Genomic DNA, 25249 nt, shown 5'->3' with positions numbered 1-25249 from the left:
GCTTCAGACGAAAATAAAGATACTCATTTGTGGACAACATGAATGTTCACACCTTTCAGGGACTCATCTTTGCTATCTTTCCAAAAACACATTACATTTAAGAAACATTAGCTACACTGTCACAGTTATATAAAAGGTAACGAAGATTAAGAGATCGGATGCAAGGTAGGGGCAGGGGCAGGGAACCGCATTCATTTCAAGGAGGAATGATGCCTATGTGGATGGTCATATTTTTAAGTGGAAAAATTAAAAAGAGGAACTATAACTTTCAAGTCTTATCCAAACAGAGACTTCTGCTGACATCAATAGAACTCTTACTCATTTTACTAGCAATGCAGTTGAGCGCATACATTAACACTAAAAGGGTTATATTGTATTTCATTCGATTGACAGGAAAAGGGGAAGGGCACTGTTTTGTGCCCATTAACAGTGTGATATCAAAATGGTAACATAACTTTTAAGATGAAATCTAATAAATAATTGAGAACCACTGTGATGTGTGACACTTTACTACCAAATACATCTAACAGTCTTTAGTTTGAACAGAAACGTATATACCAAAATAGGCCTGAACTCACCTAGAATTCAGAAGTACGAATTTGAAATACAAATTCATCTTCTCTTTGGCAATTAAAGAGAGAACAAGGTATTCTTTACCTGCACATGATCTCGTGTGTGAGCAACACTCGGCACATTTCTGGGTTCTTATCTTGGCCTTCATATACTATGGCCTGTAAACAAAGGATGGATTTGAGTTAAGAATGGAACTAAGCAGCAGAGAAAAAACTATCACAGTCGAGTTCTTGACCATTCACCACCGCCCCAAGCGAGGCCAATTAGCTTTCAGAGCCGAAGCCCTCACCGGGCTGACCCTCTCAAGATGGTTGATGAGGATCAACCCACATGGAGTGGAAGGGGATACATTCCTCTTTGTCCCATCAACCACCTTGTTATAACGCACATCTCTGGATACTTGTATGAGATGGGCTTCTGTTGTCAAGACAACCACAACTCTCTCTTTAATTCAGAATAAAAATAAATCTAATCAATGGGGAAGGGAAAATCCAGAAGGGTTTAGGAGACTGAGATACTAGTGATTTAAAATATACAAAACCACATGGATTTGATTTTTAAATAATTGTCACCTCATCTTACTACTTTCAGCTCCAAATTGTAATGTTCTGGAGGTAAGTAGTAAAAACAAGTGAGGGTATGGTTAATGAGTCCACTCACTGTCGTCTTTGAGATGATGCATCAATCAGGGGAAACCCTTCCTGCCTACACGAAAACACGTGTTCTCCAGGGCGTATACCCACCCAAACAGTAGAATCTGCCTGCATATGCTGGGGGAAGGGTGAGGGGAAGTGAAGCCATGGTTATCGCCCTCAACCAAGAAAAACTACATCTGACTCTGAAAATTTGGAGTCCCAAACCACCTGACCATCCAAGTTATTTTTGTCTGCTTTTACTTATATGTGTACAAACATTTTCATTAAAGTCACCAGAAGTTTTCCTGAGACCTCTGCTTCCTGGAAGATCTGCTTGTTAATACCTGGGCCAAAGAAAAAATTCATAGCTATGGGTAGAGGAGTGCTCTAAATGGGTATACATTTTAACTAACTTAACAATGTATCACTGCATAATACTAATACAACACAGTTTCAAATTGTTAATAAAATTACTTTCACACATTCAGATAACTCTCAGTTTCTTGGTGATGAAACTACCTAAATTAACCAGAGATTATTAATTTTTTTTTTAGGACACACAGAAACTACAGTAACTAACTTATATTTGGCTGAAACCTGCTCTCTTTATGAACCTGGGATTTTCAAAACCATAAATGATGGGAGACAGCTTACGAAATTGTGTGTGCGAACCCTCAGAACAGGCTCTGATTTTATGTAACTCCAGAACAAAACAAAAACTGCAACAAATTAAAAAATGACAAAAAGAACCTGAATAAGGATAAAACCGTTCTCTACCACTGACCCATCAAAAGTCTTTTTTTTTAATGGCTGGCCTGCTATAACCCTGTATTTTTAATGTTTTATTTTACCATAATTTTAGACATACAGAAAAGTCGCAAGAATATATAAAGATTTCCAAGATACTTCACCCAGATACTTCACTTTACCCAGATGCTTCCAATGTTTACATTTTAGTAAACTAAATTTATTCATCTTTCTCAATTTTCTTTTCCTGAACCACTTGTTAACTGCAGACGTGCCCTAAATACTTCAAGATGCACTTCCTTAAGACAAGAAATTCTCTTACATAACCACAGCACAATTATCTGAATCACAAAATGAACATTAGTACAACACGATAATGTAAACACCTGAGATTTACTGGCTGGGCAATGATGTCCTTTACAGCAAGACACACACACACCCTGATAACAATCACTGCGTCCAACTGTCATATCGCCCTCAATAAGAAATATTCCTGAGTGTTATCTCATGACATTGACACTGTTGAAGAATAGAGGCAAGTTATTTTGTAGAACCATCCTCACTTTGGGTTTGTCTAGTGTTTCCTCAGACTAAAGTTATGTAACTTGGGGCTGGAATACCACAGACATGACGCCGAGTTCTTCTCAGTGTATCACATCACTCTGTCAGCTAGTCCCACCAATGGCAGTCAACTCTGACCATTTGGTTAAGGGAGCGCTCGCCACCCATCAGAGAGCACAGCCAGATCTGTGTAAAGTCACTACTTCACTTTACATAATTCATAACTATCTTCTGGTTAGATCTCATATCTGGTGCTAAAAACTTTAAATTACGCACTTCTGCAAAATACTATTCTCACTCCATGTTTTGTATGTTCTCTTAATATCCCTGATAACCTCTGTTTCTTTAGTTTTCTGTCACGCTAAACTAATACAAGTAACTTGGAAAACAAAATTCACAAGTATTAATGGGATTTTCCCTCCTGTTTAAAAAATAATAATTTGGCTTTTTTAGGAGGAAGGAATATCAATTACATCACACCTTCTCATTTGGATTCTTTCTAGATAATACCAGTATTATTTTTACTGAGACTACTGGTTCCTCTGAAATCAGTGGACCCTTGATGACACCCCATTAAACACAGGCTGCAGTGAAAATATGTTGGTGACTCCCCCAAAACAGTAGATGATCCACAGACTCCCAGGAATTCCATCTTTTCATCTTTGGTGACTGAACATCATTTACTGCAGGCCCAGGGCCTCCGTAATACATCTCTACCAAATGTCAACCGGCCACTTCACTTCTGGCAGCAGAGACTTCCTCTACATCAAGCACAGAAAAATGAAAGCATGAGTTTGGATTTGCTCAGAAATACTTAAACTCTGGGGACAAATGGAAGCAGGAAACTTCTGCTGTCCATTTCCTTGGGGCCTCTACACAACAAAACTTTTCAGCATATAAACACAGATAAACAAGTGCTTGCTGCTTCTGTGACTTCTGAAATAAAAGCAAGTGAAACAGAGTCTTTTTCCTCTCCTTTTAAAGAGTAGAACTAAAATCCTGGAAATAGAGTAATCTAGAACCTCTAGCTATACAGTGGAACTCCATTAAAGGCATCTCCACCTCCAACCTCGTCTGTTTTTTTTTTTTTTTTTTTTTACTGAGAAAACTCATTAACACACATACCATACCATCTTATAAAAATATGGTCTGAGAAATCAACATTCTGATGAGATCCAACATAGGAAAACAGGATAAATCTATTTTGATAAGTGTCTCTGATGTGGACTGTCAACAAGACAGACTGTCTAAAAAAATGGCAACAAGTTCTCTCTGGCTTTCACACACACCAAGTCTCTGCCATCTACATTTAGTACACACATCAAGACTGGTTCACAGTTCAGCAAACCCAGACTCCAAGCCTAAAATGAAAGGGATCCTCTAGCGCAACTTAGGGAAAAGGTTCTGCTTTTCTTCGTAATTTAAATATGTGCCTCTGTAGGGTGTGAGTAAAGCTCCTTGAGGCTTGGATCAGCTGGGAGATCACAAAAGCTTATAAACAGCATTGACCACTTTAAGTGAAACCATTTTAATAGACAGCTGGTTTAGGACCTAGACAATGGAACACCAAGAAAAAGGCTTATTTTCATCCTCCATAGTAAATCATGCGCCTGCTCACTGGGAAGAAGGTAGTCTGCTGTGAGACCGACAAAGACAACAGTGGTTTAAATAAATCAATGTGTTCATCAGGGGTAAGAATGGGACGCCTGTTACAGAAGTGGGCAAGAGGGAGAGAGAAAACATACAAAATATATTATTTAAATAAATGAATCAATGGTGAAGCAACCAAAAAAACAACCCCCCCCCCCCAAAAAAAAACCAATATCAGGTAGAAAAGATGTTTACGTTAATCCTTCCAATGCAAATATAACCCTTAAGGTGGCAGGAATGCTTCAACAGGAAGAAAGGGAAAAGAATAAACAGCACAAAATTCGTCTCAGCTTTAAAAACCTAGTGAAACTGATAAAAAATAAAGTTGTCAAAACTTGACAAATTTGGAAATTTATTCTTCTGAATATCCTAGCCTCCCTTTTCTTAATTTTCTCTTCTAATGAGCATAATGAAATTATCACAATTATTTTAAATACCCCATTGATGTTCATATTGAAGGTTTTTTCAGAAATAACTTTTTATAATTAACAAAAATGAAGGAAAAATAGAATTGTTAAACTTTTACATCCTTACACAGCAACACTGTCAGAAGGTTTACTGTAAGAGGATAAAATGCCAGCAGTTTCAAATGCCCATTAACCTATACCATCTTTGAAAAGAAATAGAATCAACTGAGAAATTCTGCCTCAGTAGCTACTGTTTCAGCAGGCATCTCGTGAAGTACGGTTCATCTTTGCATTTCTAATACCACTGGGTCTTAAAAGTTAACTGAAACCTACTACAGATAAAGACCATGCAGTAAAACAAAAAAATACAGGGTGAACTTACACTGGGATCACACATCAATGGGATGCCAAAGGAAATACAGAGAACTAAGCATGATTTTCTTTGTTTACTTTTCTAATAGTTTTAACTCTTTGTGTCCAATGCCGAAACAAAATGGGCAAAGAGAACACTTTTGACTTTGATTCATCAAAATCTGAAAGGGTTTTAGGAACAAAATGTTTTCATTAGGAGTCTTCTTGGTTTACAAACAAACCATCAGAGACGTGTCGTCATCAACTGAGAAAGATAGAAAGAGAGAATGAAAGGAAAGAAAGAATGGAAGGAAGGAAGAAAGGAAGAGAGACTGTGGTTTAGTCTCTAAGTCATGTCCAACTCTTGTGATCCCAGGGACAGAGGGCTACCGTCCATGGGATTTTCCAGGCAAGAATATTGGAGTGGGTTGTGATTTTCTAGGGGATCTTCCAGACCTAGGAATTGAACCAGGGTCTTCTGCATTGCAAACAGATTCCTGCACTGCAGGGGATTCTTTATTGACAGCTACAAGGAAAGCCCAGACAAGTTACCTGTAACTAACAAAAACTCCTAATTTTCTATTTAAATCAAAACAGCAACGCTGAAAATAAGTCACTTATTTTTTTTTCCCAAACTGAAAATAAAAAGCCAAACCTAATTTGTCACCTTAAAAATACATCCACAAACGCACAAAGTATCTCTCTCAACTAGAAGTAAAGTGTCCTCTAAACACAGTCAGCATGCCTTTGGCAGCAAAATGCCAAGAACTAAAACTAATCAAAGAATAATATAAACACCTACACTATCAACATACAGTAACACTAATCATTACATTCGACGACCAAGTTCTAGTACTTGTCATTAAAAAAAAAAAAAAGTATTAGCTAATGTGGTTCGAGAAACTTCTAGTAGGTGAGGGAGTCTCAGTTAAAAATTAACCTATGCCAAAGAAAACACTACAAATTTGACATTTCATAAACAATTGTGTCAAACAGCAATCCAAAATTGATAGTGGAATAAATTTTTTAAATTATTTTGCTTCAATTAGCAGTTTTGCTACTGGTGAACAAATTAATACAAAAATGTAACTTAAGCTCAGCCACTAAGCAGGCCTGTTTGCAGAACTGAATTAGGAAAGTTGCAAAGGAATGATATCATATTCAGTAAGCTGTTCAGTTACATCTCAGCCCTGAATAAAAAGAGAATGTGTACCACAAGCAGTTAGCTTCAGAATGCATCTTTTGTGCCTCAAAAAAATAAAATCTCTCATATTATTCAAACACCAAGATAAAAACTGAATCATTATAATAATATCATATGATATTTCTTTTTCTAGCAGTAATAAAAGATATTTCACTCATATGATAACTACATTTACATCTATATTAGCAGATACAACTGGCTTTGTTAACTCAATGGGGTAATAATAGTAATAATAAAATAATAAAAGCAGAGAATTTATTAAGCACTTAATATATGCCAGTCACTGTTCTACGCACTTTTCATGTATGAATTCATTTTCACAATGGAGCTTCCAGGTAGGTGCTACCATTCCTTCCATTAGTTTCCAAATGCTTACACATTTTAATAACTAAGACCAAATCATCCTTGCTCGACAACTATATAAACAGTTCACCAGCATCCAAACACTTTCTTCATCCCTCTCAGCCGTATAAGACACGAGAAGAGACTATCCATGCAGTCATACAAGTTCAATAAATGCATTGCTACAAATACGTTCGTTTTTAATGCTGTTCAAACATTCACATGGAAACAGCTCTAGCGTAAATATCCCTGAACAAATGGCTGTATATTATCCAGGAGGGAGCAGTTGGACCGCCAGACTGGGAAAGTACTAGGCCATCTGGCTCCAGCAATCTCTCCAAAACCATCAGCTTTGTTTTCACCCCCAGACTCCAAACAACACATTTTCCACTGTGATGAGTTTACATTTTCCCAAACACAGGTCCCGATCATGCATAAAAATTCCAAACTTCTTCATTCCTCTATGTGCAAGGAAATTTAAATCACCTGCATTTTTGACATGTTACCAAAAGAGAAAGCTGCTGAAATATGGCTCCTAACTATAAACTTGCCCTGTCCTTTTTTGTTTGTTTGTTTCCTCAAATAAATGAAAGAATCTCTCTGCTGGCCTTGTTGAATTCCTTGGGAAATTATTGATACACTAAAAATGTGTTTATCTACCAATGAAGAACCACAAACAGAAAGAGCTGTTAATCAATTCTACGTAGCTGTGGCAGGATATAATGAAACAATCAATAGGAAAAAATGCACTTGCATCAATAACTTAAAGTACCGGGAACATCAAAATAAATATATAAAGATTATCTGGAAAGAGAACTATGACAGCAGTTCTGATTATTGTATCTTAGTCTTCTCACTGCTCTGGGGCTTTTAAGGGGTCCCCTCACCATACTGCCTACCTTCAAATCCATACACACCAGGATTATGTGACTATTAGTTTTCTCTTTCCAAAGAGAGAGCTTTGGTTTGGGGGCAGGGAATGTTTGTTTTTGATAACTTTATGGAATTTAGCACTCTTTCTCTGAACTATAAAAATGTCACTTTTTTCAAAGCAAGATGGTAGGAGGGAAGAAAAATTAAAGGTTTTTTTTAAAAAAATAACGATAACTCACTGAAGCAATCACAGAACATAATCATGTTTCAGATACTACAGGAAAATCTGAACAGAAGCATATCAAACCTCAGACCTCTCTCACTGAGTTCATTTGAGTGTCCACAGTAGATACTGTTGTTAGATGCAACAGCCATAAACTTCTGGATCCTGCAGGCCTTTTTGCATGCTCTCTAATGGAATACCAAAAACAGCAATGACACAAAAACAACCTATTTTTAGTCCAGCTAAACTTGGTTTTGAAAAACCCTTCCCAAAAACAAGCTTATTTTCTAGTTGCGGACAAGTATTTTAAATATCATTATATCCGTTTTGTTCTATAAAAAAAAGTACAGGGATGAGAGGCTCAGATCCTTACACATTCATTTCTAATAAAGCTTCGCCTTTCCTGGTAGAGTCCAAAATTAAAAGTCATTACCCAAAATAGTGTAATGAGACACTTTGAAAAGGTGTGAAATACTATGTCATACCAATACATCTTGGTTGATTGAGTACATTTCTGTTTGATCTCAGTGCTACTAACGCCACCCAAGATCAGGAAAACTATACCAATATATCAAGTGCACAGCTAGTTTTGAATCTTGCTTGCCAAAGATTCCCTTCGAGTTTTAACCCCAACTTGTAAGTCAAAGATATGACATCACATACATAAAGCTGCATCTGATATGAAAAATGTTATGATAAATTAGCAGCTAAGACACTTGAACTATACCGAGATATTCCCTCTGAAATTTATGATGTTATTAGAACTCATCGCATCACTGAAATTATTCCATTCTGCAACAAAACTCTATCAAAATTGTGAGTCTATCTATAAGAATTTCACAGGGGGGAAAAAGTAAGTATTTAATCAATCACCTATATCAAGCTTCTGATTGAAGGGGTCACTGCATACTTAACTAAAATAAAAAACTTAAGAAATTTAAAAATCAGACTTGGCATTTTAATGATCATGGAATAATTTCAAAGCTAGATGAGAATCCACAGTTTTACTTATCAAGGCTAGAACAAAATAATTACATCACAGCTAAGGAGAGTCAGGTTCTTCATGCTGATCTGCTTTTTGAAGACTATTGTATTAGCTGTGTACACAAGAAGCTAACCTACTTCCCAAACTCTTACAGCACATATTCAAGGAACAAGCAACCGGATAACGGGCAGAGACTGCCTTTCAAAGTAAAAGCTACAGAGAAGGCATTAGACAACTATTATGAAAGCAAACAGGTATGCCTGGAAAAATCTTTTTTCTTGATATTTTTAGACTAAATTCAGATAATTACTAAAGTTTTTTTCAGGTCACTCCCCACCAAAATATGTAATTGCCTACATTTACAATTTTAACCTTCAGTGAGATGTCACAGTATGGCCAACGACTTTCTTATACCTGCTGTTACTACACTTTATTTTATTCTGGTCCCAGCTCCACCCTCATAACTGATAGAATTTATGAAACCAAGCAGTCAAAGAATGCCTTATACTGTAATTTTTCTTAAGCTCTATGACCCTATTAGTAAAATAATATTAGATGTACTGCTTTATAAAAATCAAGATTATTTTTCCACCATGGAACAGTGTACAAAGTCAGTTCATTTCATAATGGGAAAATCAATTCTTGTGGCACTTTTTCTTTCCTTTTTTTTTTTTTACAGGGCCTAAAATAAAGTTTTGAGAGAAGGTATCACTTCAAGCATGTCCTAATTTTATGTTCCTTACAACTGTTCACTTCATGGAGTTGCCTATTATTTAATATTTAAGTGGCCGATATTTCACAAGCAGACAGGTCTCATATACTGGTTTGTGGGGATGTTTTTATCTTTTAAAAATTAAACTCTAATAAGTACATAGTTCAGAATATGTATTAGAATTCATACTTTCCCTTTTCCCCTCCCATCTTTTCTCTGATGGAAATGGAAGAAAAAGATATTCAAGGTATCAAACACAATTTTTTTACACAAAATTCCACTTAAGACATTCTTGTTCTGATATTTTTTTAAAGTTACTGAAATCAAGTTTTTGTGACTTTTTATTTGGCAGGAAAAACATTTTTAAAAATACAGTGTCCAAATGAAAGGGAATTAGCCTATATAATGATCAAAGCCAGTATAATAATAATAAAACAATGATATTAATAAGAGTAAAAGTATAAGTGTGCATTTACTCTGAACGATCAACTACGAAATAAAACAGATCAAGAAAGTAAAATATTTAGGCTAGTAATCTGAAACAGATTTCAAGAGATATGTACTCATCGTTTTAAAAAATACATTTCATCCTCTCATGTTTTTTACTTGGCTCACAATGAAATATGAAGGTAATAATTACAATTAGCTGTTATTTAATTGGTCCTTGCTGAGTTGATTTTAAAACTTCCAACAGCTGGGTGCATTTTATACAACATATTTAAGCCATGGGTATCTAAAAACAATTTTTAAATATGCATGTATACCATAAATTGAAACTTTCCAAGCCAGTATCTATGAAAACTATGTCCCCCTTTTTAAAGGGAATACTTTAAAATTAAAATCAAGCAAATGAGCTTTAACCCTCTCACTAAACTGGTGGTTTGTACACAATGGGTAACTTTCTCTTTGTTCTGATTTCTTTCCCCCACCCAATAAAACTGTCTTCTTTTTTGTTACTAAATCCTCCGGCTACCTAACCAGATATTTAATTGCTAAACTTTTTCTTAAAATTTAAAAAAAAAAAAGTTTCTGCCCCTCGTTAAAACGTCAGACCTCTTTTCTGACTCGGCTCATAATTGTATCTTTTAAACCATAATTCAACCTTAATGTATACTGCTTGGCACCCGCGTGTTGGGTAGCTTAAGAAAACGCCGTCTATGTACCTTTAAGACCACAAGCTCACTCATGCTGCCTGGCTTCTTGCCAAACTTGGAGGCAAGAGCAGGAGGATTTTTGCAAAATACCCTCTAACAATTGTTGCTCCCTCTTCCAATACTACCACCATCACCACCTCTCATTTTTTAATGCGTAGAATGGGTCATCTACGCTCTCGGTCCATCTCCCCATTCCTGGAGAGGCTGCCTTTGCCCCTCACCAGTTCCTTCTGCCCTCGAGCCTCCCGGGGGAGGTCCTGATGGTTTGAGTTTCACAAGTTCAGCCCGATCTGCACCAGGGTCCCTAGGCACCTTCTGCGCCCCCTGGGGCTCCCTGGCCAGGTCACAGGAAGTTCAGCCCGTATTCTCCCCCACTCAGCACCCCCATAGTCTTAATTCACAAGGTCTGAATTTCCCTTGTAAAGAAGGAGCCGTCGAGTCACCTTCCCCACGCGGCGAGCCAAAGTGCTCCTTTGGGAGGCTGCGCTGCGACAGCAGTCTGCCCAGGCATTGAGAGTTCGACTCCCAATCCTCCCGCTAAGCAGTCGCCAGCTTCTTGACTCTCCCAAATTTCGCGGCCGTGGAGTCACCCCCGCGGCGCGAAATTAAGAAACTTACTTGTTTTGTCATGGAGTCAATGAGGCGAACGTAGAAATCCTGCTCGGTCCTTATTCCTGGGGGAGGGGACGGGGGATAGGGGAACGAAAAAAAAAATTAAGTGAGAGAGGATCTGCGCAAAACAAACAACGGAGCTCCAAGACTGATGGAACTCCGACTGTCCCAGAGAAGCACAGCCGGGACCCCCTTTCCCCAGGGCACAGATAAGGGCCACTGGCCTAGCCCGAGCGCTTTTGGAAGGCAGCCCCCAAGCGCTGGCAGCCGGGAATAAGATGGACCCCCCACCTGGGTACTTTCCCTTCCAAAGGCTGGAGGCCCTCTGCACGCTCTCCTGCAGCCATCAAGGCCCTGACCGCTCGAGCCCCCTGAACTCGAGGGACTTTGGGGATGAAGTCTACGCTAAGCGGAGAAGCCCGGCCTAAGAAAGCGGAGGAAGAAAAACAAAGCCGCCCAGCGCGGGTTAAGGCACCACACCTGGGCCCAGGTACGCTGATGCGGCCGCCCTCGGGCCACTCAGAGCCCTCCTCAGGTGAGACCTCTTCAAGCAAAACCGGCGGGGCCACTTTACCCCGAGAATGCCAAACAACTGTGCTTTGCTCAGGGTTCTCGCCCACCTGGAGCTCCCCCACGCCCCCTACCCTCACCCGCAGCCCCGGGTTACTGGCGTGGAGCCGACAGGAGCCTCACCGTTGCTGTAGAGGAGCTGGAGCCGGTAGTGAATCCCGTTATTGGTCTTTTCGCTGTTGGCTTCCTGGGTTGCAGCAGAACGCAAAGACATAAGAGATGCAGGAGAGGTCGGCGTGAGCTAGTGGACCGACTTCGAGGCATCTTTCCCCAAACAGGGACCCCAGGCCGGGGAGCCGGACAGGCCCGGGAGCAGCAGAAATTGCGGCCAACTATGATCCCTCCGCCGCCCTCCCGACCCTTACTGCTCCCTCTAACTTTCCAGAGAATTTCGTGGGGCGCGCACAGGCGATCCCGTGGCTAGGGCCTGCGGACAAGCAGAGGCAGGAGCTGCGCGTCGTCGCGCGGTCGAGGGCGGGTTCACCCCGGAACCCTTGACCCTGGAGTGCGAAGCCGGACTCGCCTCTCTCCAGCTCCGGGGAGTCGGTGCGAACTTTTCTGGAGCAGAAGCTCATGAACGGGGAGCCCAGGTTCGCCCAGAACGGGAAGTGGCTTGGGGACCCCGCGCAGGGATGTGCTATGGATGCTCTGCACTCGCGGAGGAGCGCGCCTCCCAAAGCGCCCGGGCCTGCTTCCTGGCCAGGGGGCGAGGGGCAGCGGCGCTGCGCCCACTTACTTTTTCCTTCTCCACGAACCCCACAAAGGCTGTCCTCTCGATCTCCACGGGCTGGCCCTGTCTGTCGTAGAGGGCCAGGACGAAGTGGAAGAAGTTGGATTTCCGCAGATTGGAAGGCGGCTGCTTCTCAAAGTGAGCCCGGGCCAGACCCACCCCGCTGCGGCCAAAGACGTAGAGTTAGACGGCTAAGCGGGACAACAACCTGCGACCCCTTGTCACCCCTTACACACGCGCGAACGCTCAAACAACCACCTTGTCTGCCCCCCAAAACGCCCAGTGGGCTCCCTACACGCCCCCTCAGGCGCCTCGGGCCCACCAGGCGATGGGACCAGAGTGCCAGCAACGGTCCCGTCCTCCCCGCCGAGAACCGGCGCGCCCCCGGAATTTGACGAAGAGGTGTGAAAGTTTTGTTTGGGTTTTGCACAAGAGATAAAACGCTGTACGCATTTATTCCGACTGGACTCCGCTGCGTAGGGGAGTAAGAAAAGAAGCGGTGGCTGAGGGGAACCCGATCGCGGCATAGAGACGGCCGCTGACAACTTAGAGGGTGGGATGGGAGTTGGTTCCCGCCACCCCCTCGAGTCTCCCGTGGGCAGGAGAGAATGGAGGGGAACATGCTCAGCTCCTCGCTGCAGCAGCCATCCTCCGGGAAACCTTATGTGCCCCCGGGACAGCCGCGGATGCCCGGCATCGGGAAGCTGCATGTTCCCCCACCCCCCCAAGGAAAGCATGTGGAGGAAAAGGACCTGCGGGTGGAACTCAGAGCTGTCAGGGGTGGTCGCTGTGGGAAAGGGAATTGATTTTTTTTAAGACCTGTCCTGACAAAGTTTTACTGTTTCTCAGAAATCCTCACACGCTTTCCAGAAATCCTATGAACAAGGGCTGACGGCTGAGCGCGCCCTCCCGGGGGTTGGAGCCTGGGGCGCCTGGGGCGCCAGGGGCTCAGTGAGGCCACTGACAGCTCGACCTGCCCGGACACAAGGGCTCGCGCACACATGCACGCGCCACACACAGACATACAAACACACACACTTTCGCTTCTAGCCCGGTTACCCAACTCACTCTCACTACCAACCACCCCCATCCTTATTATCACTGGGGACGGGAACAGTGTTGTGGACACTTGTCCCCAGCCCGGAGAAGATGAGGATGATGTAATTAGTCATCTTCCTTCTTCCCCTTCCGCTCTTTCTGGGCGGGATACAGTCTTGGGCCACCATATCTCCCACTCTCCCAAGCCCAAATGGTGGCCTGAAAAAAGGGGGGACCATTTCTCAGTTGGGACCAGGAGTCCCCAGAAAGGGTACAGAGGGTGCCCGGGGAAAGTTCCCCCAGGTCAGTCTCCTGGAGCAGTGCCTCCAGGCCATACAACCGAGCATCCCAGGAGCTGAGAGTGGCAGAGGGGCTTAGAAGGGGCCATAGTTACAGACTGTAGGGAAGACTTTCAGAAGATGTCAGAATTCAAGTTAGGAGTTGCTCTTCTCCGGGTGGACCAAGAAAAACTGAAAACTACAAAGAGGAAAGGAGAATCAGAGGAGAAATAAGATGATTCTAGGGGGAAATGTAAAGAGAAAAGGAGTTAAGAGAAGGGGAAAAGAGGAAAGAGGGAGAAAGTGAAGAAAGAAGAGGCAGGAAAGAAGGAAAAGAAGGAAGGAGAAGAAAGGGGGAAAGAAAGGAAGTGAAGAAAGGGGGAAGAAAGAAAAGAAAGGGAGGAAGAGAGGGAGGCAGGAAAGGAAGAAGGAAAGAAAGTTTTCAAGTGGGAGAAAAGGGTAAAAAGAAAGAGAAAGAGGAGGAAGGAAAGGAAGAAAGAAGAGAAAGCAAGAAGCAAAGAAATGAAAAAAGGCAAATAAATGACAGAAAAGCGGGAAAAAATGAAAGGAAAGAAAGAAAAGACAGCCGGCCAGAAAAGAAACAGCAATCACAGAAAAACACAGATATCCAACATCACGCTGGTGAGAGCCTCTTCTGGCTTAAAACAAAATGAAAACAGTCACAAACCAGGCAGGGTAAAGTGCCGGTAAATCGTGGGCTCCTTGCAGGCAGCTCCTGGCTCTTCGGCCGCAGGCAACCAAGACCTGGCGGCCGGGGAGCGCGGAGCCCCGGAGGCTAGCAGAGCCCAGCCATAGACGCAAGAGCGCGGCTCGACCCCGCGGCGGCCACTGCCGCTACCGCCGCCCGGCTTTGCTGCTCGCGGCTTGCCTCCCCGGCCGCGGTCCCCCAGCGGTACCCACCTCTGCGCCGCCGTGTTGGCGTCCAGCACCCCGGCGCCCTGCATCCACGTCCGCACCGCGTTCATGCCGCTGCCCAGCGGCTCTTCCTTCATGCTGCTTCCACTCCGTTGGATGCTTTCCTGAATCCCAAACATGAAAACAACCTTTTCTTGTGGAAAATCTCCTCCCCCTTGAAAATTTGAAAAAAAAAAAAAAAAAAGGCAAAGAAAACGCCAGCCAGAGATTTTTTTTTTTTTTTGAGTCGATGAACTCGCGCTAGATCAAGGCGGGCTGGAAAGCAAATTTTTAAAAAATGTAAACCTTCTCTCAAAATTGAGCGATAACCCCAAAAAAAAGAGAGAGAGAGAGAGAGAGAGAGAGAAAAGGAAGGGAAAATCCAACAAAAAGACCAAAATAAAAAAAATAGAGATGTGTGCTTGGCTGTTGGGGGTTGTTTGGTTGGTTAATTTTTGGTTTGGGTGCTTTTTTTTGCTTTTTTTTTTTTTGCTTTTTTTTTTTTTTTTTGTAATGATCACAGGCCGGTGAAGGACAGGAGGGGCTGGAGTTTCCTTTTGTAGAGGTACCGTTCACTTGAAGAAGCAGGAAGAAAAAAAAACCCTGATGGCAATTTAAGAAACAATAGACTCAACTCGCGCTGCCGGCTTTGCTACTTCAAGTGTCATTTTCCACAACCAGGCAAGTTTTTCCTCTCTCTCTCTCTCTTTTTTTTTTCCTCCTTCTCTCCCAACCAAAGATGTTTCTTTCCTTTCAGCGTGTATAGATGAGGAGGACGCTGGTTGCCGTAGACAGATACACCAGAGAGGGAGAGTAGGGTGGGGGGAAGGGGGAGGGGGTAGGGAAAGACAGAAAGAGGAAAGGAGAGGAGAGGAGAGGGAGAGAGAGAGAGAGGTGGACCCTGCTAGATAGAGATTCTGTTTTCTCCTTGCTAAAATAGAAGTGATTTGCAGGCTTTCCCTATGGAATCCAGTTTGACTCTCCCCAGAGCTAAACACAAGCACACTAACCCCAAAGGGAGGAGGCGGGGCCCGCGCCACAAGGGCCCGCCCCTTCATTTGCATAACGTCATCCTTCCGCCTCGCCGTAGCCAATCGCGGCGCCGGAGCCTCCGGGCTCTCCGCGCAGGGCCACGCTCCCTCATTAACATGCCTCACCGGGTGGCGCAGGGGAGCCGGCCAAAGTTATTTGCAAAGTGGCGAGCGAAGGATCGTTGCGTACCCGCGTCCGAGCTGCAGAGGAGCGGGACTGAGCTGGGAAGTGCCGGGCAGAAGGGAGACAGAAGGAAGGGGAGGAGGATATTCTTCTCAGGGATTTGAGCTGGGGTCTGCATCCTGGCCATTGCAGTCCGCTTAGCATCCTCGCCGCGCTCTGAGCGCGCTCGAGGCGCACAGGCTTCGCCCTCCCAGGGTCGTGTCCTGCTCCGCTGTTCTGGGACGTCTGGGGCAAAAGTGGAAGAGACGGGAGAGCTCGGGCAGAGAAAGCAGGACGCGCATCCCAGGTGCCCACCTCTTCGCTTTGAGGAGGGGGTGGTGGGTTGGAAAAATGGGTGCGCGAGGTCGGCGCTGGGAGCTCGCGGAGGGCACTGCCTCCACGTTCGGAGAGAGGGGTGGACCCTGGGCCGGGGCAAGGGAAGCGCTGTGGATCCCCAGAGAGAGGTGGACCGGGCTTTGCCCCTAGTCAAGTCTCTGAAACACTTCTCGCTGGGCCGCTTGCCTGGAGACAGCCGGCGTTAGGCACTGGCCTCACGTGCTCACTTCTTTGGCGCATTCTGCGGGATGGATAGGTAAACGGTGGAACGAATGCTCTCACTGTAGATGTGCCAGGCTGCGTTTTAAATTTTGCTGGCATTCAATCCCCACCCTCTCATCTCCGCCCCCCAAATAGATTCTTTCCTTAGTGTAACTACCAAAGCAAAAACAACGTCTCTGATGAGTTACTTGATGTAGGGTTTCTCTCTTCCTTGTTCTTTCTGTTAAAATTGGGAGCTTGAACAAACCCTCCCCCAACTTCTGCCTCTGCGACCTGTCCAGAAAGAAAGATCTGGAGAAGGAGGGAATGAAGGGAGGGAAAGAGGGAAGAAGGAAGGGAAGAAGAAATGGTCCCCTACCTCAGATCTTTCAACATATATGGTTGTGGCTGGCAAAGGAAATAGCTAGATGTTTCTGGGTAATGCATCCCATCATTTTTTAGCAGGTTGTAACCTCTAATAAGCACATGGTGAACTTCTGTTTCATTGCTCTCAAAGGAACTCCCTGACTGCAGCCAAATCTGCTAAAGGCTCCTTCGGGGAAATTCTCTGCCAGAAATCCAGGTCCCCTTTCTGCCTGCCTTTCTTGGCCCTTTGATTTAGGAAGCTCATGGGGTCATTAATAGAAAAGTACATATGCCCATGTTGAATGGAATGGAAACAGGCAGAAGTTATGGTTTGTGCTCTTCACAGTGCAGGAAAGTGAGAGCCACTTCCAAACTAGTTGAAAGACTATTTCAGGCCTGAAGATACATGGCCACTGTCTTCAACACTGCTTTATCTCTTGTGCACAAAGCCTGCCCACTCTTATACCACTTAACTTGGACCACTTAATGTGCTGAGCTTTTTCCCTGGTACCATAACTAATGCCACTTCCTCCAAGATGCTCTTGAAGAGATCCATTTGACCCAGCAGGATCCCCACACCTTCTACCAGGCATTAAGTAGATGTTCCTGAGGGGTATGTTGGTGGAAACACTGGAAGGATTATAGATCTGTGAAGAGGCAAAATGGAAGGCTGGACATCCATCTCTACAGCATTTAACTGCATAATTGAAACCTAGACTGCTGAAAACTTCTCAAAACTCCAAGTTTAGGCCCAAAGGGTATCCAGAGCCAACCCCTTCCCCTTCCTGGACCTCTCTGCCCACTCTGCCTTCTTTCTTGCCCTGCCTTCTCTAAAGGGATCTTCAAAGAAGGGAGACCAGGATGCAGAGGCCACCCTCCCATCCAAGAGTCCCAGATAGCACTGGCAAAAGACAGAAATATCCCTCTCTTTAACTTCCTGAATCTCTATTTTATGCTCCAGTAAACGGTGTTCAGGACTCCAAGTGGAGTCTGGTGAGGTACAAACCCCAGTAATGAGGAACACACAATGAGGGATCAGATCACTGCCAAAGGTGACAGAGAAAGAGACACAGCCACCACCCTGAGGACCAGGATCAGTGGGAGTAACACAACAGATGGATTTCTAGAGCTGGGGGGGGGGGGGGAGGGTCAAGCAAATCTAGACACACTCTGCAAATGATGTGTTTGTGAAGGGGCCTGAAGCTGCCTCATCCAAAAGAGAAACTGGCCCAGAGAAATTCAGGCAGCCCAGTTCCTGCCTGAGAGCCAAGAATCTCCAGGAACTACATAAGAGAAAGACAACCTCCACATCTACCAGGCCTTGGGAGAAAAAGAATACTAATAAAAGGAGACAGGAAAGTTGACATGACCAAGTCCATTTGTACAGAGGTAGTAAAGGTTTCATCTGGGATGGTGAGTGTGTTTTATTTTAATCAAGCACAGTGTATCTGGAGCTTTCCTTCTGAGTGTGCTTGTGCTTTCTCACTCAGTAATAAATGTTTAAGTAGGAAGGAAGCTAAAGAGAAGGTGGAAAAGAAACAAAGAGGGTGATAGAAAACTGGGAATGACACCCAGGCCAGCAGACTGGTAGCTTTCTGTAGATTTCCTCTGGTGAATACTGAACTAGCCACTGGCAAGTTTAGACTTTGAAAAATGTCTTAAACGCTTTTCAGTCTTTCCTCACGTAAGGGTTGCACCACCTCCAAAAAGCAAAACGTGTGTGTATAGGGTAACTATATGTACTGAGGCCGTCTTCATCCTTTTTATATTGTAGCCACATCTCCAGTGGAGAGAAGAGACAAACTTGTGTGTATAGCGTTGCCAGGCTTTATAGTATATTTGTGGTATGACTTCAGGGTAATTTATAAGGCCAATCCCCAAACCCAGCTTATCAGCTTAATCAAAAGGGGGAAGGAGAAATTTTGTTAGAAATGCAGTTTTCCAGGCCATGTCCAGACCAACAGAATTAGGGAGAAAGAAAGTGAGGGATGAAGAAAATGTACATGAGGAAGATATACAGCAGATCGACTTTATATGTGGATGGAGCCGTTGGCAAGGTTTGATATTTCCTCTGGAGTTTCCCTCAGAGTTTCTTCCAAGGGATGGTTGGGTGGCAGAGGTCTACATCCTCCCCTCAGTTGCTCCAAACAGTGAACAAGGCTGCTCAGCCCCCAGGCTCTCCCTGGGCTGGGGGCAACTCACACCCAGTGAGCAAGCTCCCCTCCCCACCCCAAACTTTGATGCCTTCTCACTCTTGGCTACCCCAGACACTTCCGGGCACAGAGAGATCAATTCCATTTCCAAAAGACCATCAGTGCCGTAGTAACTTCTGGGGAATGCAAACAGAAACACACCCGCTCCCCAAAAGGGCAGAGACAAGATAAACACAGCCAAACTAGGACTTGGGGGACATCACTGGGAAAGAGGGAATCTTCTCTGCTCGGCCGCCCCCAGGAGGCCAGACTTGGGACCTGTCACTTTGAAAATTCCCTCATTCAGTCCCTCTTATGAAGGTGCACGGCCGGAGGGGCTGCCTGTCAGGGTAATGCCCCCTGCCTTTTGCTGCTAGCCTGATCCCACTCAGAGTGAACCGGGGGAAAGATGCCTCTTTAAATGCTGGGAAAGGTGGGGCGACGAAGGTCAAAGGTACCAAGTCGTGCCGCATGCAGCCGGCCCCAAAGGCGGTCCACCCTCAGCCTGGAGTCTCCGGCAGGGGCGTGCAGAGGCCAAGGTTCCGCCGAAAGAGGGGAGGGTTGGGAGTAAGTAGGAGCCCGAGACCCTGGGAAAGTGAGGACCTGAGTGGTGCACGACTCCGCTCTGGCCCCAGAGCCGCAGCCAGAAGCCTGCAGGGTTGATCGCTGCAGCCGTTGCCTTTGGCAAAAACGTGACCCTGCCCTCCTAAAGACCTCTACCCACTGCCCTAGGGGAATGCACGGGAGTAGGAGGCAGTGGTTTCAGTGGAAATCCGCCTGTCCTTCCTCCTCGTTCTCAGTGCTCTGGCAAGCGGCAAAGAGAAGGGGCCATTTCCCCAGACCGTGAACCCTGATTCCTACCCCTAGGGCTACAGAGAAAGCCCGGTTTGTTCACCCATTCCGGCTGACACTTCCAGACCCTGGGAGCATGCTTCGCCGCATAGTACAGCCAGGGAAACTGAGGGACAGAGGGACAGAGGGACAGAGGGACAAAGTCACCCACTGAGAACTAGGAGGTAGTAATCAGGCAAATAACACTGCTAGGACTCTGGCGTGGGAGGCTTAGTGGTCCTAGGAGGGGGGCTTGAGGCACGTGGTTTCAATAAACCTTTCCCAGGCGAGCCTGCTGACTCTCTTGGGTCCCCTGGGGCGCCCCCAGGTAAGAAGAGATCTCATTTGTTGAAGGTTTAATGGGTACAAACTCACTAAATTCCCACAACCGACAAAGAAGGTGGGTAAAATCACCTTTATTTTACAGGTGAGAAAACTAATGCTCTGTGATTTAAATGAAACAACTTGTCCAGGGCTGCACTGCCGATAAAGCCGCTGAGTGGAAATTTCTCCAGAGCCAGTACCCTGAAAATTGGATCCGAACCACTCACCCAGCGTCCTGGTTCATCTGCAGCGTTTGCCTTGGTTCTTGCCCTCCATCGCTCAAAGATCCCTTTAGCTCTCAAGCCTGTAGGTATCCCAGACGACCAAGGAGCAGTGGGCGCAAGATGTACCCTAAGGGCAGACAGTAGAGAGGAGGATAAAGGGTTCTGAAAAGCGCTAAAATGCGGACTGTCATTCCCGCGGCCGAGGTCCGAGCATCTCTGGGTGGCCAGTGACAGGGCACGCTAGGGTCCTGCCGGCTCCAGCCCTGACTGTGCCACATTTGCTATGAGATCTCCAGTCAGCCGCTTCTCGCCAGATTTAGCTAAAATTTTAGAGCTCCAGGGGCACACAAAGTTGCCTAATTGAAATAAACTAAATACAAGATTGTGTGGGGATGCCTGGGACTCCCTTCAGAGGGCAGAAATCTGGACATCTGCGGATGTGCTTTAATGGAGGAAGGTCATATAGCCTTGGAATGACCGCAGCTAAAAGCTCCAATTATTCTGTGCAGAGAGAATACAGTTGGCGGCATTGCCAGAAAGGTCCCAGTCCAAGGCTGTCCAAGGGCGCGACCGTACCCCTCCCCTGACCCTTCCACAACAGCCCTCCAGCCCTCGGGATTGGAGTCTGATAAGGCTGGTTGATTCTCGGTATGAATGGCCCTTGCTCCCCGCTCGGAAGGGGATTCCAGGGTGGCAGAACGAGGCTGCCTGCCGGGCTGTTTACAAATTAGCATCCCTTCAGCAGTGCAAATCCGAAAAGAAAGAAACTGAGTCTTCCCAGGATTTGGAGCGGAAGGGAAGGAGGAGTAGGCCTGTTTGCTTAGAGGAAAAGTAGGAGAAGGGAGGAGGAGTTTTTAGCAGACAAGCTTGAGATTCCCGAGTCACAAAAAGTTTTCGGGTGTTTTCCTTAAGGGGCAATTCACTAGATGTTTATGTACCGTTCCGCGCTTGGAGGTCTTTGTTAGATGTGTGTGATTGTGAGTGTGCAAATGTGTTTGTACAAACTAAGAGTGGTTGCATATTGTGGGCCTGTGCAATAGGCGTGTGTGGCAGTGAGTGACATCGTGAACTTGGGTGCATGTGTGTCCATGTGCTTGAGGATTGTTGCACACTACCGTGAGTACACAAGGGCATGCCTATAGTGTGTGCATGTGTCACGTGTAGACGTGTCTCGATTGTGAGTGTGCATGTGAAGAAATGTGTGTGCGCGGAAAAGCATCGTACACGTGTCTGAGCCTGGCCTCATATGTTATTCGTGTGCCACGTGTGCATGTGAAACCCAGCAAAGCAGTCACAAAAAATCTCAGGTCCAATCAAAGGAAAGGCGCAGGCAGCATCCTACGACAAGGAAAACTGTTGCTCCTTTGCCCTGCAGGTAGCAGGGAGCTGCCCAACAGGGTGCAGGACCTAACCAAAAGCTACAGGTTAGCCTGCAGGGAGGGTGAGGCAGGTTCCAGCTGGGGCCCACGATTTATCCGGATTGCCCAGTGTTCCCTGCTGGACAGTTCTACATACTTAATTGATCCTTGCGGACAGTTTCTGATTATTGACGCCGTGTGTCCTAAAGGAGACTGCTTCCGGCTATCTGCGTTAAGTATTTATTATCTTCATCAACATCATTATTTGGTGGCTGTATGTAGATGGTGCCAGATCCATAAAGATAGCCCTGCCCCGCCTCTCCGAGGCTGCCAGGGTGCGTGGTGACCCGCTGGCGCCTGAATCTTCCCTTTACGTGGAGCCACAGCGCCACCTCGCGATCACCCCAGCGTCTGCCACCCAAGGCAGAACCTTTTCCTGTCCAGACCTCCCAAGTTACCACTACTGGTTTTCCATTCGCTTTTTATTCCTCTTTTCCTCACTAGAACGTTACATTTCGCCAGAGCCTAGAGGTTTCCCAAACACACCTTTGCCGCAGCATCTTTATACAGGAGCAGAATGCCTACACCCTTCTCCACCTGGAGAAGCTCCTCTCCCCTTGCAATCACCGGCTCAAATTAACCTCTTCCGCGAAAGCTTTCCAAACCCATTCTATAGGCAGTCACTCACACTGTTCCCTGCCTGACTCGCCTAATGCTCATATCACACTGGACAGGAGATATAGTTTAAATATCTCCCCCTCCTTCCTAATCAGGGAGCTCCCCAACAATGTCTATTGTTGTTTATAGCAACAACAGTAACAAAAATAACAATAAAAATTAGAACATGCTGAGCACATGGAGCATCTTATGCAGTGTACTGTTCTAAAACACTTGACTTTCATTCTCTCATTTAATTTACCCATGAAAACCGTGAAATAAGCATCAATATAATTTCCCAGTTTGCAAATGAAGCTAGAGTTCCTGTCCATGGTCGCCCTCCAGAGCCTAACCCAAGTTTTTTGGTCTAAGGCCAGAACCCACTTTTCTTAACCTCTGTGCCTTGCATATTTATTCAGTTCTATATCCACAGGCTTTAAGACAGGGCTAGACACAGAGTGGGCATTCATATATTTATGAATAAAGGAACCAATGCCAATTTAAATTCTTTCCTCTCCTAGAGAGTTGGATTAGAAAAACACTTCAATTGTCAAACACTTTGGTTGAAATATTACCACAATGATTTATCCCCAAAGAGGATTCCCACTCCTAACTAGCTAGGTAACCTTGGTCAAGTCATTTCATCTCCAATTTCCTCATTTGTAAAAGCAGGTTTGCTGTGAGGAATAAGTGAGGGAAAAACGTAAAGTATTTGATACAGCCCCTTGTACTGTAGTCATTACCCAATAAAAATTTGCTATTAATACAATTAGTAATGATAGTTTAGAAAACTAAAGCACGAAACACAAAATCGATTTGCCCCTAGTCACAGAGAAAGCATGGTACCTCTGTATAAAATTATCTCACTATTATATCTTCATTTCCATCTTGAACATAAAATATGTAATAAAATATGTTTGGTTTATTGTGGTTGGGGTGTTAATGTTAACCGTGCTCTGTTATAAAATTTTAAGGGGCAGGGGGGAAAGATATAATTAAACAGTAAATCAGCAGCCTTTGACTCTTACCCTTTCCTTTTGCTTTGTAGATTTTTACCAAGAAGGTTTTAAAGAAAGACTATAAAAGTGCTTATTTTTCTGGAAAGTACAAAACTTCTGAGCCAGTTTTTTTCCCCCCACTTGAAACACTCTGTTGCTAGTAATACACTAAAAGTTTAAAAATATGTAAGCAAATAGTTGTACCCAAATAAAAGAAACAAATGAGAGCCTTTAAACATATTCCAGACCTTCCAACATTTCCCAGAAAGGCTGTTTTAAAGGTTCAAAATCTCTTCATAGAGGGACCTGTTAACAATTACTCTTATTAGCAATTTAAGTGAATGTGAACTTTACTGTCTGACCAGGCTCTAACTTTCCTACTGTCATATTATTTTAGAAAGACTCTACTGACTGGTATAATCATATCATAAAGAAGCAATTTCTCCTTAAAGAAATGAGTCTAATAAACTCCACACAAGGCATGGATGTGTCTCCCCATTTAGCTGGCCCACAATGCATTTCTAGAAACTTCATCTCAGCCCCACATTTAGTTTAGTTCAATTTGTACCTGTTTCCCATTCTATGCAAGAGTAATGAAGATGGATTCAGGAAATTTTACCTGCCACAAATTAATGTGTTAAGAGTCTTTCTTGTGCAGCTGAGAGGTATTTTATTACTCCAATTGATGATGTAAGACACTGGTTTTTTGATAGCTGGGCTGGGTAGGGGACCTGTTTCAGTTTCTTCTTTTTTTATTCCTATTATGTTAGCCATTACAGATGCTCACCAAAATTATGATTCTTCTTCTTCCAGGTGCATGGTACGATTAAAGTATTCTGATCCTTCTGCATTTATATGGGACCTGGTAATTTGCTTTGACAAATGAGGAATTAGCAGAAGTAGTATGTGTTATTTATAGGCAGAAGCTTTAAGCCTCAGTGTGCAATTCACCAAACCCCCTTTCCCTTGTCCCAGCTGCTGGCCACCCCCAGATGGAGTTTCACTCCGCCTGCCACTCTTTGCAAAGATAATGTGGAGTGAAGAGGCCTCCAATCCACAGTGGACTTCTAACATGAATAGGAAATAATCTTTTGTCACTGTAAGTCCCAGGGATTTTTTACTGCTGCGTAATTGAGCCTCTCCTGACTAGTATGCCTAGGAAGGTAAACTTATCTTTTTCTTTTTGTGGACAATATGAAAATTCTTCTCCTAGGGTGAAAAGTAAACTTCCACATCTAATCGAATAACCAGGTAATGAAATTATTCAACCAGAAATCAGAATCTTATTTTCTTACTTAGTTTATACATTTCCTGTGGATCAAAACATCATTTGAGAAACTCAGAAATGAGGAAAACAACTGAATTTTAGATATGCAGAAAAGGAATCTCAAAATCATTGCTGGACCTTGATAAGGATTTTCAGTAGATTTTTCTTCCATAATGCAATATTTAATTGCAGATATACAATGAAGGGAATTTTATAGGTTTTGATTAGAAGAGTTTTTATTAGGAGTTATATGAGGAACAGAGAAACATTTCTTCCTCCATTGTGTTCATCTCTATAATTTCAGGTTGAGGAAAGAGCAAAAATACTTATCAACTTGTGTTTAAGGAACATGATCTAGGGCAAATCAAACCTTCCAGATCTTATTTCCTTCATCTGGAAAATAAGACCATCTTTAGGATGCCATCCAGTTCTATTAAACTAGAACTCTAAGATACTTGACTGATTTGAGTTTCAAGAATCGATGCTACAGTAGTACAAGAATCTTCCTGTGTTTCTATCTTCAGCACTGTTTTGTGAGACATTTGTGATTTTTCTCATACTGATCCCCAACTTAAAGCTACTGCTTCTTAAGCCAGATAGATAGTGCTTTTTCTGTTTAACTTCACATTTTTTTAAAAATGTAGGAATCTGCTAGAAAATTGGACCATACAGATTTGGAATTATGTAAAATACTCTGTAATTTTCTAGCCAGGAGGAAAATTTTGGTTTTTATTATTGGAG

The 25249-nt window shown here is 44.0% G+C and overlaps 1 protein-coding gene across 6 annotated transcripts in view; it reads right to left on the bottom strand.

Moving 5' to 3' along the window:
* The window catches only part of EBF1 (early B-cell factor 1), a 407699-nt gene extending 392932 nt beyond the window's left edge, over window positions 1–14767 (bottom strand). For all 6 annotated transcript variants that reach the window (XM_018050098.1, XM_018050099.1, XM_018050100.1 and 3 more), the window contains exons 1-5: window positions 14567–14767; window positions 12336–12492; window positions 11723–11786; window positions 11036–11091; window positions 658–731 (exon numbers count right to left, since the gene is read on the bottom strand). In XM_018050098.1, coding sequence (XP_017905587.1) covers window positions 658–731; window positions 11036–11091; window positions 11723–11786; window positions 12336–12492; window positions 14567–14700 — 485 coding nt within the window. In that variant the 5' untranslated portion in view covers window positions 14701–14767. The remainder of the gene's footprint in view (window positions 1–657; window positions 732–11035; window positions 11092–11722; window positions 11787–12335; window positions 12493–14566) is intronic.

Source organism: Capra hircus, chromosome 7 (genome assembly GCF_001704415.2).
Source record: "Capra hircus breed San Clemente chromosome 7, ASM170441v1, whole genome shotgun sequence".
NCBI lineage: Eukaryota > Metazoa > Chordata > Mammalia > Artiodactyla > Bovidae > Capra > Capra hircus.
Note: the sequence above shows the minus strand (reverse complement) of the source record. Positions and strands in the feature narration are given on the sequence as shown.